This window comes from Anopheles cruzii, chromosome 3 (genome assembly GCF_943734635.1).
Source record: "Anopheles cruzii chromosome 3, idAnoCruzAS_RS32_06, whole genome shotgun sequence".
NCBI lineage: Eukaryota > Metazoa > Arthropoda > Insecta > Diptera > Culicidae > Anopheles > Anopheles cruzii.
Genome location: NC_069145.1, coordinates 15,385,592 through 15,401,132, shown reverse-complemented (window position 1 = coordinate 15,401,132; position 15,541 = coordinate 15,385,592). Strand labels below are relative to the sequence as shown.

General features: G+C 52.7%; 2 protein-coding genes across 3 annotated transcripts in view; both read right to left on the bottom strand.

Annotated features, from left to right (window-relative positions):
* Positions 1-225: 225 nt before the first annotated feature.
* The window catches only part of LOC128271248 (neurobeachin-like protein 1), a 41,172-nt gene continuing 25,856 nt past the window's right edge, over positions 226-15,541 (bottom strand). For both annotated transcript variants that reach the window (XM_053008693.1, XM_053008694.1), the window contains exons 13-19: positions 3,746-4,006; positions 2,167-3,675; positions 1,922-2,094; positions 1,542-1,849; positions 1,371-1,485; positions 1,126-1,303; positions 226-1,050 (exon numbers count right to left, since the gene is read on the bottom strand). In XM_053008693.1, coding sequence (XP_052864653.1) covers positions 888-1,050; positions 1,126-1,303; positions 1,371-1,485; positions 1,542-1,849; positions 1,922-2,094; positions 2,167-3,675; positions 3,746-4,006 — 2,707 coding nt within the window. In that variant the 3' untranslated portion in view covers positions 226-887. The remainder of the gene's footprint in view (positions 1,051-1,125; positions 1,304-1,370; positions 1,486-1,541; positions 1,850-1,921; positions 2,095-2,166; positions 3,676-3,745; positions 4,007-15,541) is intronic.
* LOC128274184 (calphotin-like) lies at positions 4,494-12,983 on the bottom strand. Its single transcript, XM_053012292.1, has 7 exons — positions 12,978-12,983; positions 12,684-12,900; positions 12,370-12,531; positions 11,377-11,396; positions 8,395-8,858; positions 5,318-5,339; positions 4,494-5,231 (listed from the first exon to the last, which is right to left on the bottom strand). Exons 1-7 carry the CDS (start codon positions 12,981-12,983, stop codon positions 4,494-4,496), a joined length of 1,629 nt encoding a protein of 542 aa, XP_052868252.1.

Here is a 15,541-nt window from a genome sequence, read left to right as displayed (position 1 = left end):
AGCGTTGAGTACCGAAGCATCGGATGATGCGTGCGTCGTTATTGCCGTGTACCAGCGATAAAAGCAAGCGATAATGTAAATGAGGTCAAGCTCTTACGATTGAGCCGTAACCGTCTTATCAGTGCTTACGCGTTGAAAGCGTTGATAAGACCGTTACGGCTTTGCACGATACGATGGCCGATACGGTCGGTGGGAAAGCTCAATCAAAATCTCAACTGGGGGAACTGGGCGGATATAAAATATACTTTATTGGTTACACTTTTTAAAATGGATTTTGCTTGGATCTGTAGAACTCTGTCGTCAGGTCAGGTAAGTGTTTAGAAAACTAATTAAAAACTCACACATGCAATGGGAATGCAGCTGGGCGCTATCGTTCTGATCCGGAAACGACTGTCTAATTCTAATCCTTAAGTAGCAGCAGTTAAACTTAAAAAAGCGTCCTTTAAAAAGGGGCATTGGTTACGTTTGTCTACTGCACCTAGTACTCTCGGTTGACTATGACTTTTCCTTGTTCTTTAGAATTGATACTAATTTTGACTTTGTTTAGTGACCCAGCAACAGTGATACGGATTTAGAGTACGCTATAACAATCGGGCGGTAATGGGCGAATTCTCACGCTTGGGAACGGGTGTAGAAAGTGGTGTCCACTAGGTCCAAAGGTGCTCCACTATTGCTCCATCGTTTGCACAGGCTGGGTTACGGAAAACAGACTCGGACAAGCAACTAACAGCGGGACATTACTAATACAACGGACCAAACCATTTGTCGTATCATTCTAAAACATTGCACTTTGAAATTGGCTCCATAATTGGCACTGCGTCCAGGCTACGCACACGAGTAACGACAGTGCAGACTACCGGCGGTGTCGGCGAGTGTCGGTTAATAAATTATACGCTCAGAACGATGTGCTTTTTGTAGGCGATCGGTTGTTGGATACCGATCACGCCTAAACTTCCGTCGCGTAGTGGCGCCAGCAAATGCGTGTTGCCAGCCGTACCCACGACCGATTGTGTTGGAACGTGCAGCGGAATGTCGAAGATCGGTTTAAGGCTGCACACGGATTGCAGAAAGAAAAATAAGTGTTACTCCACATCGAATGAGCTGAACCCTTGGGTGACGGCTTACCCGTAGAGTCGGCTCATGGTAACATCGCCGGCATCGTCAGAAACCACCAGAAAATCGGACGCCGTTGCCAGACCGGTCACCCGACCAGACACATACTTTGAGCCGAGACTGATGCCGTTAATACTGAACACGTGCACCGAGTGTGAGGTATCATCGAGTGCCGAGAACGCTATATGGCCTGCCATTTTGTCGGAAGATTAAATCGTAAAAAAAGTGCACCCGTAATCGTGTTGGTCCGTACTCACCCTGATACGAGAGGGCAATGAAGGAAATCTCTATCTTTAGACCCGTGCATCCGAGGGGGCTTATTGTCCTGACGAATTGTCCATTTTTGATCGTGTGTACGTTCACGGTGCCGTCCTGTAGAATCAACATCATTCAATACAGAATCGTGATTAGGTTCCAACTATACTTACCATAGAACCGGACACCACCATATCCAGCTCGGTCATGATGGCGACACACGAGACGGCTTCTTCGTGGCCGTACAGAGTGTGGACCGGTTTCGGTGTCAGGTTGTTGGTGAGGTGCACAACGTTCGCACTGCCCACAACGTTCCCGGCCAGATTCTGATTCAGTGCCGCCGTGTTGGGTTGAAGATTCGAACCGGATGCGGCACCAACCGTGCTGGTGTTGCTCAGCGACCAGATGACGCAGGTGCAGTCCCTCGAGCCGGTCACCAAGTAAGAACCACAGTTATCCATCGCCACGCACGTTACTACATCTGTGGGGCGGGAGAATCCCGTGGTGAGGGTCTTATCTGTCACCAATTCCCGTCTCCGGGAAGCGATCTTACCGAAGTGGTTGATGGCGGAAGCAATCACCTTTCCGCGGGCCATGTTAAACACACGCACCGAGTTGTCCCAGATACCCCCGGCGTAGATGTACTTTGCGTCCACGCTGACGGCAAACAGCTTCGAGTTGAGTGTAATCGACGGGTGAAAGGGTCCGATTAGTTTCTTTCGATTTCTGGGGACGGGAAACGGGAAAATTAGTCGGATAACCCCCTTAGCCCGGCGGTAGTCCGGCTGCGAGCCTTACTTAAGATTCAACGTGGTGGCGTCGATTTCGAGCAGAAAGCCCCGCTCCTTGTCGAACGACATCCAGCTGTGACACCCGAGGATGCCCGACTTGGTCACCGTGATCAGCATATCGGGGCTTGTCTGCAAGAACGATCGGGGCGGACTCTTGGGGCTACTAAGGTACACGACCGGGTCCTTGTCGGTGGACAGATCACACCCGGTGTACTGCACCCGGTCCAGGATGAGCGTCAGATCGGGACGCTTCAGTTCGAGCTTCAACAGCTTGATGGACAGCTCGTCGACCGACAGGCGTCGCGGGTGCGGCTCCCGCAGGAGCTGCGATGGCGTTTGGCCAAAGTTGTTGATCATCCCCTCGACGGCTTCGCGCTCGATCGGATTCGCGATCTTGTCCAGATCGACGGCGCCCTCGTACGAGCAGTAGTAGAACACGTTCAGGGACTCGACCGCCTTCGGACCCTTCTGCTTGTAGCCGAAGATCAGATCGATCCAGTGGTGCAGATGCTGCGACACGTGCTCCGACTCGAGCGCCCGCCGGTGGATCGCAATGAAGTCCTCGGCCGTCTTCGCCCAGCCCGGCAGCACCACGTCGTCCACCTGCTCCCGCGTCATCTGCAGCACGCCCAGGTCGAAGCGGTTCATGTTTTTCAGAAACTCGGGAAAGTAGAAAAACTCCGGTATCAGCTCCTTCACATCGTTCGGGTTGTCCATCAGCAGCTTCCAGGTTTGCGGGATCGAGTGAAACTGGCGGTCGGCCACATCGAACCGTCCGCTCTGTAGCTCGATGTGGAGCGACGTGAACGGTTCCACGCGGATCAGATAGTGGAGCACGCCGGCCGAGTTCGAGTAGTGCGTGCCGTAGTGGAACTTCGGTATCATCCCGGACGGATCCTCGAACCCGTCGTACTTGCTCCGCACCTCGGCCTCGTTCTTCGGGTTCACCACACCGATCGGTTTGGTGAGGTCACGGAACGACTTCGGATCGTTCAGATCCAGCACCTCGCTCGTGTAGTCGGCCAGGATCCACGGGAACACCGGGTACTGGCTCAGATCGTTGTACGAGCGGCCGGCTATCGTGTTCAGGTGCATCAGATACTCAAAGTTCGAGATCTCCCGGTTGGCCCACTTCTGCGTCAATCCCGACGACTTCAGCAGCTCCGCCGGTGACCGTCCCGACCCGTACAGTATGCTCGGTGGCTGCAGGCTGAGGATTTTGGTGAAAATCTTGTTCCGTGTCCGGGTGGTAAAGTTCAGGAAGTAGCTCGTCTGATCGACCAAAAACATCTCCAGCGCACTCCGCCGCAGGTTGAACTTGCGCAGGTGCAGCTCGCGCAGCTGCCCGATCGGGAACTTGAAGTCGTGCCGCTGGCCATCGTCGCGCATGCTAGCGATTTCGGTGAACATCAGCTGGCTGGTCGTCAGATCGAAGCGTCCCTTCACTCGCGTCATCAGCGTGATCAGTTCGCACTCCTGCGAGATCACCACCTTCTCCTTGCCGGACGTTTCGGGGCTGCAAAACAAATGGCACGTGAATCTTGAGACCCGGATTACGGATTACTACTCCGCTGTTCTCTACTTACGCCTGCGGCTCGATACTGTTGCGCATTTCCTCCTCGAGCAACAGCATCTCTTCGTCGGCACTTTCGTCCCCGATGGCCGCCGTGGCGATCGTGGAACCGAGCTCCGACGACAGCCGCCGACTGTGCGCCGTAGACGTGGTGTTGTCTCGCAGATTGGCCGCCGCCGTGTGCGGATCGTGGTAAAGCTCCGGTTCCAGCTTCAGGCGCATCCGGGCCACGTTTTCGTGATGGGACAGCCGCCAGTATTCGTCCTCTTTGGTGCTGTGCGTGAAATTCGAGTGTGACCGGAGAGAGAGAGAAGAGTGCGTTGTTTTGAAAAGTGACACTTGTGGCCATTTGTATCATTTAGGAGGGAAGAGAAGTGTAAAATCAACGAAGAAAACCAACGGAACTTCAATTCATTACAAAAACAACATTTTATTTGCATTTTTCTACACAGTGTTGGAGGAGCTTGGGAGTTAGGGGTGCGGGACACGGATAAGGAGAACTAGGCGTGCAGGAAGGACAGTGGGATAATCAGCAGAGCGGAGGGTGGCTGGGAAGACAGTTGGACAGTGGAAATCACTATGTACAGATGAACGAATGCTCAGAGAGGCGCACAGATCCTTTCCCGGAGGGTTGCTGGCTGCGCGCGCCTGGGTGCAGGCGGCCGGGGCTATTTACATTCTCGGGCTCGTCGGGTCCTATCTACATGGCATACGGAGCAGGGGTCGGATTCCCGTATTGCTGGCAACATCGTGGATCAGGCTTAGACCACCAGCTTGGCGGCCACCGGAGCAACGACCGTCTTGGCAGCCACGGCAACGGCTGGCGCGGCCGCGGCAACGGCCACGGGGACGTCCTTCTGAACGACGGCGTTGAATCCGTTGACCGGGTCGGCGTAGTAGTTGACGATGCGGCGCGAACCGTCGGGTTCGATGAGCGAGTACGAGCCCTTCACGATGTCACCGTCGCGGGTCTCCTGCTGGGTCTTGGAGTCTCCGGTGAGGGCGTCTTGGACCTGGTACGCGTACTGGTACTGCGGGTAGGCATCGGTGAACTCAGCCTGAACCACCGGCGCAGCATGGGCAGTTACAACCGGAGCCGGAGCAGCGGCAACGACTGGGGCGGCACGGGCGGCCACAACGGCCGGAGCTGGGGCAGCCACTACCGGGGCCGTGTAAGCAGCGGCCACCGGAGCAGTGTAGGCAGCGGCCACCGGAGCAGTGTAGGCAGCGGCCACCGGAGCAGTGTACGCAGCGGCCACCGGAGCCGTGTAGGCCAACGGGGAACTGTAAGCGACTGGCGCCGCGTAAGCAGAACGACCGGCCACAAACGGAGCAGAGTACGCTAGCGGAGCCCCGAAAGACCGGCCAACGAAGGGAGCCTGCACGTAGGGCGCCGAGTAGGCCAACGGGGCGGCGGCGAACGGAGCCGCGGCCAGCAGGGCCGGATCTGGTTTAGGCTCAGCGCTAGCGCACAGGGCTAGGGCAGCGAAAACGGCAACCTGGTGGGGCAAGAAGACGGAACACGTACGGATTAACACCAGGACGGAGTGAACCACCTACAGCACACCCAATCGGCCACACTTACTCTGAGCAAACTCATTGTAGAGCTGAAGGCGGTGAAATTTCACACTGTTTAGCGAAGTGAAGCGCAACTGACTGACGTACTGATCGATAGTTCCGAATGGTTTTTATACGGAATGGTAAGGCTTCGATCGGCTTCACCACCAGCGCGCGTCCCGGTGGTGGGTGTTGGCCATTTACATACCCCGTAAAGTCCGTCCGTCCGTCCGTCGGACGATGCTTCAAAGCCTGGCATGCGCCAAGCGTTGGGCAAGTGTATTAAGGTCGCCGCGCCAGTAGTCGGTCCGATCGGCCATTCCACGCACGTATGCTTATCAAATTTACTCGACAAATGGCGCGGCGGGGACCGATGATGCTCTGCGACACCTTCATTGCAATTTATCACGAGCAGTCGCATGGTATATGGTTGGTTCCATTTTCGCTTCACCTCGGCATGGCCCCGACCCGGCGACGCACGGTGGGCGATATGGATCAGTTTTATGGGCTCAAATGCCCAAAAACCTCACGCCTAGTGCCAAGTGCCTAGGAAAGTGACTTTCGTCACGCAGTTCCATTCGGGCCCGCGTTCGTTTGATCTTCAGACAGATGGGCCCGAGTGCCGGGCGTGAATTGAAGGGCCCCTCATTAAATTCACAGGCGTACAACGTTCAAGGTCGTTTGCGGAACACATGTACCGCATGAATAACTTGAATCCTTTTTCTTCGCCATGCACGTAGCACCTCGAAGGGTCTGGATTTTTACTCAAGCAGCTATCGGTGGTAAATGAAGAGCCCGTATTTAGAGCTTCCCAGAGCTCTAGCTTCCCTTTCTTAACTAATTTCCTTGATTCTCTTTACAACCACAACAACCAAACCAGCTATGAGAGGTCCTACAACCGGGAATAGGCTTAGACCTAGAAGTGGCTGTTGTGACAATCTGCAAGGAGAGCCAATCTGATATTCTGTGGGCATTAGCAAATTTATGGGAAGTGTTTGCTGCTGTTGGATTTTGGGACCATATTTTTACTAGAAAAATATCAACAAAATCCTTGAAGTGTCGGTGAACTTAAGAAGAACTTATCAAATAACTGTAATAAATGTAAACTGCTACAATATTGCCAAACTTTGACGTTTAAACAACGGTTTAAATGCATGGAATTTGTTTTACAATACCCTTTGCGAAGCAACTGCAGCAACTTCCATCCTGTGACGGAAAAGACCTTTAATTAGCTGCCAATTTCCAGCCATTTAATTTCTAGCTGGGGTGTTGGTTTTTGTACCTTTTTCTGCAGTTTCCCTGGTGTTTTTTTCTGCAAACAAACCGACGATCGAATAAGCTTTGGTGGAACAAAATATTTCTAGTGGTTTGCGGCTTCACTTCAAAAAGTCCTTCAAAAGGCAAAAGGGCTTGTGTTGTTGATTTGAGTGGTAATGGTTACTATGTTTACTTGGATCACTCATTTAGGGCAGCTCATAGAGTAGCAGCGTACGGGATCAGAGTAGACATCACATGAAATGACAGCTTCGAGAGTTTTCCAACGAACGACGATTGTGTTTGGTCCGGCATCTGAAGAAGGATCACGAAGTCCGACTCTGGTCAGTTCGATTTTACAAAGAAAACACATCCGGTAACGTTCCCGGAACGCTAGGAATCACTTTCCCGTGTGACGGTGCGCTCACCCTCCCACCGGTCCGTGCGGTCGGGACGACGTTTATTGAAAGCGAATTGTCATTCATATAGATCGGGGGCTAGGTGCGATAAATTCGAACGGAATGGTAATGAATTCCGATCGATGCATACGAATTCCCGACGGGCGGCCCGGACGCGACCCGGACATGAAGCGCTCCAGTGAAAAGTAAGTGTCCATGGTCCACCAGTGGCCTAGATTCGTCATGTAAAACCCCGCCACGAGGGGGGCTGAAAATCAAGGCAATGTCGCCCGGCAGCAACGTGTGACCGTCCGCCACGCGGTCACGCGCACCGTAAGCGCGGTGGCGCGGTGCCGTGCATTGCGTAAACTCATCTGTCTGCCAACCAGCAGGCAGCGTGGCGAGTGAGCCAGAAAAGCAGACGAATATTTCGGAGGATATTCGCCGCTAGCGCCGGCGGACGGCCCCTCGTTTAAAACCGTCGCGTGAGGCTTCCTATATAAGCAGCGGCCAAGCTCGGCAATCTGCCAGGTCCACGGCACATCACCGGAGCGCATCTGGCCGAGCAGCCGCAGCTCGCAAACAACCGACCTAATTGTTGTGTTTGAGCGACACATTTGCGCAACACCTTCCCGCGAAAGGGTTAATTACGACCAAACCGGTCACCGGCGCGGTTGCTAGAAGTTACGGCATAGGGGCACGGGTCGCTTTTGGAGTCCGGTCCGGCAGCTAGCGGTATGTTGCAAGGAGCACGCGGATCCGTGCGTCGTCGTTCTGATCTGCCATGGGAAGGCTCTGGGATCGACCGGTCGGATTGGCAGAAGCATAATTGAGTCATTACAAGCGGCCAGCTCTTGGGCAACCTCTACACTCAAACCTGCGCGCCGTTGTTTCGAGCGCTGGCGAAGACTAAACATCAATCAATTATTCCTTTCGCGTCCGCGGCTGACGCAAGCTCTGCGCGGGCCGCGTGTGCAGGGGCGACATCGCTTCAATGCCGTGTGTCCCCGTCGTACGTTTTCGGGAGCAACACGACAGGCTGTCTTCGGCTTGGCTCAACTCCCCTCCTGAACCTTGGCTGAGTGTCGATCAGTGTCTAACTAGGAAAACTGTTTTTATTGAGAAGAAAGAGGACATGTCTTATCGTTCTACATGCTCGCGTCGTCGCTACGGTCACTAGATCAACCCAAACCGATCCTTAGCTACGGGACGTCTACGATGGGGGGGTCTCCCGTAGACGGAGCAAGGCAGTGCTGGGGTCGATCTTTCACAGTAGTCAGATGTATTTATTCCTCTAATCTCCGCTGCTCCGCGTCAGCAATTTGGCCACTCGGGCACTCTACTTAACCTACGCTAGCTCCTCTCTCTCTCTCGGCCTAACGATACACTTGGCTACAAATATCCTAGACTACGTCCGGTCCGGCCATCCGGCTCCGGTCAATGGTGGTAGTACGGCAGCGCGGCGTGCACCAGCGGGGCGGCGTGGACCACCTTCTTCAGCACCGGCGCGGCGTGCACGGCGTGGCCACTCTTCTCGACCACCGCGTTGAAGCCGTGGATCTTGTCGGCCGTGTACGTTACCTTGCGGATGGTACCGTCCGGTTCGGTGAGCGAGTAGCTACCGTGGACGACCCCGTTGGCCAGGGTTTCTTCCGCGTGCTTCGAGTCGCCGGTGTGCGGGTCCGACACGCCGTAGCTGAAGCTGTAGTGCGGGTTCGGATCGTACGCTTCGACGTGCTTCAGAATGGGTGCCGCGGCCACGATGGGAGCGTGCAGGACCGGGGCGGCCGCTACCGTGTGCAGGGGCTGGATGGCTTTGGCCGCGTAGCCGTACGACAGACCCGGCCCGTACGAGAGGGGACCGTAGACGGGTGAAGCGACGGCGGCCGCCGCCATTAGCGATGCAACGAACAGTACCTGCAAGAACTCGGGACTTTAGAGTGGGGTTCTTAACTCGGCTGTTGCGTGTTGGGGGCCCCAGGAAGCGCTCCATTTCTACTGTGCTCAACTACACCCGCCCCACCAAACCATGATTGTCCTGGGCCACAGGGCTTGGGTCAAATATGAAGCACTTTGACAGGGGCGCCCAACACTTGCGACAACTGACTATTCACCTTGAACATCATTTTGTTCTCGCTTAGCACTCGCTTAGTCACACTGGAACTTCACTGGACACAGGCCGCCACTAGACACGTCTGCAAAACGAGGGGGGAATGATGGATGGTATCGTCACTCGGACTCGGGCCTCTATCCGGATCGGCTGTGCTGTGTGCTCTCCCAGCAAGGCTGTTCTTTGGTCTGACTCGGGGACCATCTCGGCGAGCATATAAATAGCGAAACCCACGAAGGCCCACTCGCGCGGATGCTGTGCCTGCGCCATCGGTTGACAGAATTCCTGTGGTGGAGAAAAGTCGCCCTCCACCCTGTCTCCTAAGCGTGCCCCACTGTGCGCGCCGGTGTGTGTATGTGTACGGCAGCAGGTTTTTCCTTCGCCGGTCTTTACATCACCGCGCCGGTCGCCGCGTCTGTTCTTTTTCTTGGTACTATCTCGCCAGCATCTCGCTGAGGCTCAGTTTACAGACCCGGTCAGCCAAATGCACATGGCGGGGGACGCGGGTGGCTTTTCCCGCCCTTCGCTTCACCGCTCGCCGCTTGGTCTCGGTGACGAGTGTCTCATAAATAAGGCACTCCTAGACTCCAGACGAGATTTGCGAGCGCAGAAAGTGCGCCACACGCACATTTCGGTTTCGATGGAAATTAGATCGGTCTACTACGCAGTCTAGTCTACTACGCTACGCGGCCGGCCGGCGCCCGGAGACTTTTCGAACGATCGATCGTCGATCGAAAGTCACAAAGCTTGTTTGTGTCAACGTGAGAAAGTTGGCAAAACTGGTGCCTATTTGGGGCCCTCTATCCCTGACCGCATCGCCCCAAAGGGTAGTGTTTATTGAATTTTACGATTTGAGTCGAAAAGGTTGTCCACTCGCATGATGCTTTGTCGAAAAAGGCTAACCTATGATATATTAACTTTACGACGCGGAGAAAGCTATGCGAATTAGAAATAGTTATTAAGGCACATAACCAAAATGATAGTAAGGGAAAAACCATAGGAAAAACCATGATAAAAGAGAAGAGAAGAAAAAGGAACTACTACATTGCACCATGCGAGTCTGCCGGGTTCAGGTGATCTAGCCTCTATGAAGCTCATCACACTTCTGAATGCCCTCGAAAGACTTAAGGCCCCAATTCTTAATGAAATTTAACATGTTAAATAATCTTATAGTAGAGCACACAAAAGGCTAAGCCGAGTAGAGTCTAGAATCGCGAACGAAACGTAACAACATAAGCAAACGTGAGGAATACGAGAAGCTTAAAGTCTAGTTCGCTAGTTTTATTGCTTAAAATTAACCTTCGCCTTTTATAAACAGTCCCGAGAACAAACCATAACTCTTATAAAGAATGAGTTAAAGATAATATGAACTCAACCTGAGGTGGAAGACAAGGAACACAGAACAGATGTCCAACGTGCGCTAAACGAAAGCAGAAAACGCCAAAGACTACGAGACCCCGTTTTGCGAAATAGAGAATAAAAAACGATGATTTAAGCATTAATAAAAGCTCGTGACGAAACTGAAGTCGATTAAATCTTGCTACCGAGCCGATATGTTGTCGGTGCCGGATGATAAAGCGGTGCTGCGATCCACATAGCTTGTGACCGATCCCCACCCCGGCGGAAAAGTAGAGCGCCACGGACCGGCAAACCGGCGCGCATGGCCGGAGTAACAACAAACGTCCGCTCGTCAGTCAATGGAATAGTTCGTCACCACCACCCTTTTTCTGGGCGACCAACTCTCGGCTTGGCCTGACTGGACTGACCACTCCAGACCAGTCCGCAGGGCTTGCGCGGAACAGCTGATCGAATGCAGAAGCCGGCCGTGTGCAGAAGTTTCACAACATCAATATCGGCGGGCGTTTAGCGAATTAGTTCAGCCAACCTGACGCGCGCGCACAATTGACACGCCGGTGAACCAGTTTATCATTGTGTGTGTGTGTTTTGGAGGGGGACTTGGGAGGGGGTCTGGTATGTTGGCCACGCCGCGCGTTTACGTGCGCATCGAGCTGGATTAATTAAATCGTGTATTCTTGAGGCGCATTATACACGCGCGGGAGGAACCGTCAGACGACCGCTCCGAAGGCGAAAGTGTTGCCACAGTAAATCATGTTTCGCCCGACGTAGTGTCCACCTCGGTTTTTAATGCTGCTCGGTATGCGGAGCATCTGGACACCCGTTGATGGAGTGGCGCTCGATGGGGAGAGAGAGAGAGAGAAAGAGAGGGGCGTAGAACGTAGTGGCGGAAGGTTATTACCGCAGAACGGCGGAATTCGCACTGCACATTGGCGCGGGTTTCGTTACTTTGTCAAACGAAACACTTACGTAACCGCCACGGTACGGATCTGTAGCGAAACGAGACCGTTCTGAAGATTATTTTGATTTTAAGGGCTGTCATTTGTCCGTTCTGCGGGAGTTCACCACCACAAGGTCGTTTGTCACATTTTAAAAGAAAGTTGTGATTAAAGTCGGAGACGCCAAAAATAATAATTCAAATTAAAGTCACCCTCTGATAGTTTTGGAATTATATTATTGGGCGCCTAACCCTCTACTCTGAGATGAACTTCGGAGATTGCTCGGAGAAGTTATGATAGAAAACATCCGGAATGGACCAAAGCATGACAACAGACTAGGATTATTATGTTTATAAATCAAAGAGTTTTATTATAAAAAGGATAATACAGGTATCCTAGTTTTGAATTTTTCAAAATATTCTCTAAAAAATCATGACCAAGCGTTTCAAAAGTCATCTCAACACACACTTCACTCTGCAGCTTTATGGCGCAACCACGAGCCGCTTGGTTTTACAAAATCCCAATCAAGAACAGGGGGGGCTTGATGCAACAAACATCCCTCAGCTTCAGCAAATGGGCTCGCGGCTCAAGTGCGACCCGCGACCCGCGACCCGCGACCCGCGACTTTGCTGGGCAAAACCATCAATTAATTAGCAAAAATATCCAAAGCTGGCTCGACATGAGTTTTGTTGGGGCCAGCGAACCGAACCGAACCGAATATGAAGTCTGATTGATCAATCACGCACGCGCGCAACGGGCGGGAGAGGCGGGAGCTACGGTTGTTCTGCCCGCGGGTCTCGTTTATGGCCGGTCATCAAGGTTTTCGCTTCTGATCACGTAGCCGAGCGGCGGCCTGCTTGAACTCGTTATTATTGTACTCGTAAAAATAGGGTTTATATATTTCAGTCTGTGTCGCAAAAGGCGGACTCAAAGCTCGTTCAATATCCTGCCAATGCAACCGCCCATTTGCAGTGTGTGTTCTTTGGTGGCGGCGCGATTTTGGGACTCAATTCGGGACCCTAACCGAGCGCTACGCGGGCCACCGTCGCGGCTGGGACCAGGGCTGGGCCGGCGGCCACCGGGACGACGGGACCACGCTGGACCACGGCATTGAAGCCATTGACGGGATCGGCGGTGTAGTGAACGATGCGCAACGTGCCGTCCGGTTCCACCAGCGAGTACGAACCTAAGGCGGGTGAAAGAAGGAAACCGAGCCGCCGTTAGAAGTGAGCTCGAATGGCTTCGAGCGCTTCGAGCAGGTCAGCTAAAGCTCTGCTCCGTGGATCGTCGTGCAGAAACTTTGGCGTGCCGAGTCTCTCGGTGGTCGACATAACGAACCTCGTACGATGTCGCCATCTCGCGTCTCTTGCTGGCTCTTGGTGTCGCCCGTCAGTGCGTCTTGGACGTTGTACGCGTAGCTGTACTGTGGCAGCGGATCGTAGTTGGTGTTGACGGCCAGAACCGGCGGTGCCACTGCGGCGAAGGCTGCCTGTGTGCCGCTCGGGCCAAACACTGCTGCCACCACAAGCCCGATCGAGGCAATGCACACTGCGAACTACGAGTTGGAATGGTGGAATCAAATTCAAAACGTAACGGAAAGCACACTGTCGGTCGAACCGACCGTTAAGCTACCTTCATTTTGATCGTAGAAACTTCACTGAACTACTCCGGAACTGGAACCACTTGGTTGCGGGATTGGAATTGATTTGATAGCCTCTGGACGCGAACCGCAGGTTTATAAAGCAACACAAAATGGTTCAACACCGAGCCCTCCACAATTCACGTTATGACGCACCGATGAACATTCGGCAGGCAGAAAAAACCCACTAAATTCAGCATATCAAACATGCGGCCACATGTACGCTGCGCACACACGGTGTGTTTATTATAACTCGATTAAACATTCACGGCGGTATCGCGGCCAAATTCAGTCGCCCAAAAACCGTGCCGCGTCTGCTTCCCGCAATAATAAAGGGAACCGCCGATGCGGTCATCATTCAGGTTGCGCACACCCCCACAACTTGAGCATCCTGAATCCGTCCGACGACAGCGGGGATCGATTGTGTAAGAAAGAAAGCATAAGACAAACGTGCGTGCGCACCTTCCGGCGGAAAGTGAAACGCACGCACGACTACGGCTATTGGCGACCAGCTACCGAAAAGGGTTCAACCGTTCATTCGGCGAACCGATTATTGTGCAATCAACCTGCCATTAACACAGTTCCGTGGGCGGTGCGTACGCTGTCAGTAGATTCGCACTATGCCCTGTCGAAGGTCCTCGTACGGTATCAGCGCCATCGCCATCGCCGGAATGAGTGAAGGTCAAACTGGCAAAGTCAATATCAAACTGCGATGCATTATCGAATGAGGGTATTGCATAATGATAAAACATGATCACGAAAGCTGCATCTTGCGTACTTGTGTTCAATAAAAGTGATTACGCTTTAATTGGAGAAACCAAAACCAGGGTTCGTCGCTTTATCGTGCGTCCGAAATTTTTGTTTGGATTCAAGCTAACTATTGGTCCACTTGACACAAAGTTTTGGGAAAGCGACGCGAATGGGGAAAACGTAAACGAAGTCGTTTTTGCATGATTTGTACAAGAACTAAATGCTCGATTATCGAACTCCATTTTTATCGGATGACACGTAACGCAAAAAAACCCCAAAACTGTGTCCTTTATCTCATATAAAATTAACCGCCTTGGAATTAAAGTTTCACTCACGCCGTTTATGCCGCGTCCAGCGCATGTTACGTTTCGCAAGGTCAAAACGCAACACCCAATGTTATTGGGTCCAGTACACTGAAGTGCTGGAGTATTGCATCAGATCGGTATGGTCAGATCGCACCCCGATCTACACATTCCACCAAAACAGGGTGCGAATTTTTTCAACAGCAAAATTGGAGATATCCTTAGTTTATTATTATACGATTGTAATGTATCCAGTGTTGAGTCCATAACCAACCAATTTGAATCATCTAAAGACTAAATTCAGACCCATTGACGCCAATGCATGACGCTCGGCAACGGTTGACATTTATTATCCGGCGGTTCGTCGCATGTTTCGATGGTGGGCTCTGGCTGTAATAACCGACCCACCATTGGTTCCTAACAACCACCGGCCAAACACCATACATCCGAATGCCCTCACGTGCCCTGCATTTAATGGCATGGCTGCGCGTTGGTGCGACATTTAGCACGGTTGTCACGCTCGTAGGGTTTGCTAGACAATGAATAATGGTTGAAAAAGTATTTAAGACCTCCCCTCTACGAACACGATCCCAGCCCAATCTGTCTGTTGGATGATCTTTGAAGGAGCATAAAAAAACAGACTGGCAACAATAGCATAAAATGTGCACAAATTATGCGCGCCTGATGCAAGAAAGTCCAGTTGCGGTGCAGCCTATGTTGGGTGGCAGGCATTGGGGTTTGATAAAACGTGTTGATCGCCTGGGCGTGTTGCTCCCTTCACGATGCCAGCCGGGCCAGCGGTCCTAAGGTCCCCGTGAATCGCGCACGCAGCACGTGAGGCAAAGTAAAAGGCGCGAGTAGCGCTCAGAGCTGCGTGTTAGCTCGCTGCGATGGAGACGTCTTTTACCTTTGTGTTTGATGGTGTACGACACTCGCTAATTAAAGAGCAACATAATGGCCATTATGGCAACGTGCGCTCTTCCGCGGCAATTAATCGATCAATGGGCTAAGACAGGCCATCGTCGACAACCAACGCTTCAAATGCAATCGTCAAGAAGTTAAGATATCGGTCGAACATTGTGACGCCCCTGCCCAGATTGTCTTACGCACCGGGCATGTCCGGTCGGTCTCTAACGCTACGTACATTCACTTTCTGCAACCGCAAGCATGCACCAGCATGCACTCGGTACGCCTAGTGCACCGCCGAAGCAGCATTGCACCGCCCAAATGGCTGGGGCTTAGGACGGGCGTAGCAGATTTTAACGACCGCGCAGCTGGCGCAAAGTAACACAAATCGAGCGCCCATCGATTGACCCTGTAGCCTCTGAAGATCACGAGACGTGCAGTGATCCAGAACACACACTTACACAAGGGCGCGTGCATGAGGTACGCAAAAAGTGTGCGGGCCCCAGACTCATTGTCGGAGACATGTTTTGATCAAGTTGAAAAGGAGTTTGTCCAAACACTAAGCACCCGCACACACATATTAAGGGCTGTGGCTGCGA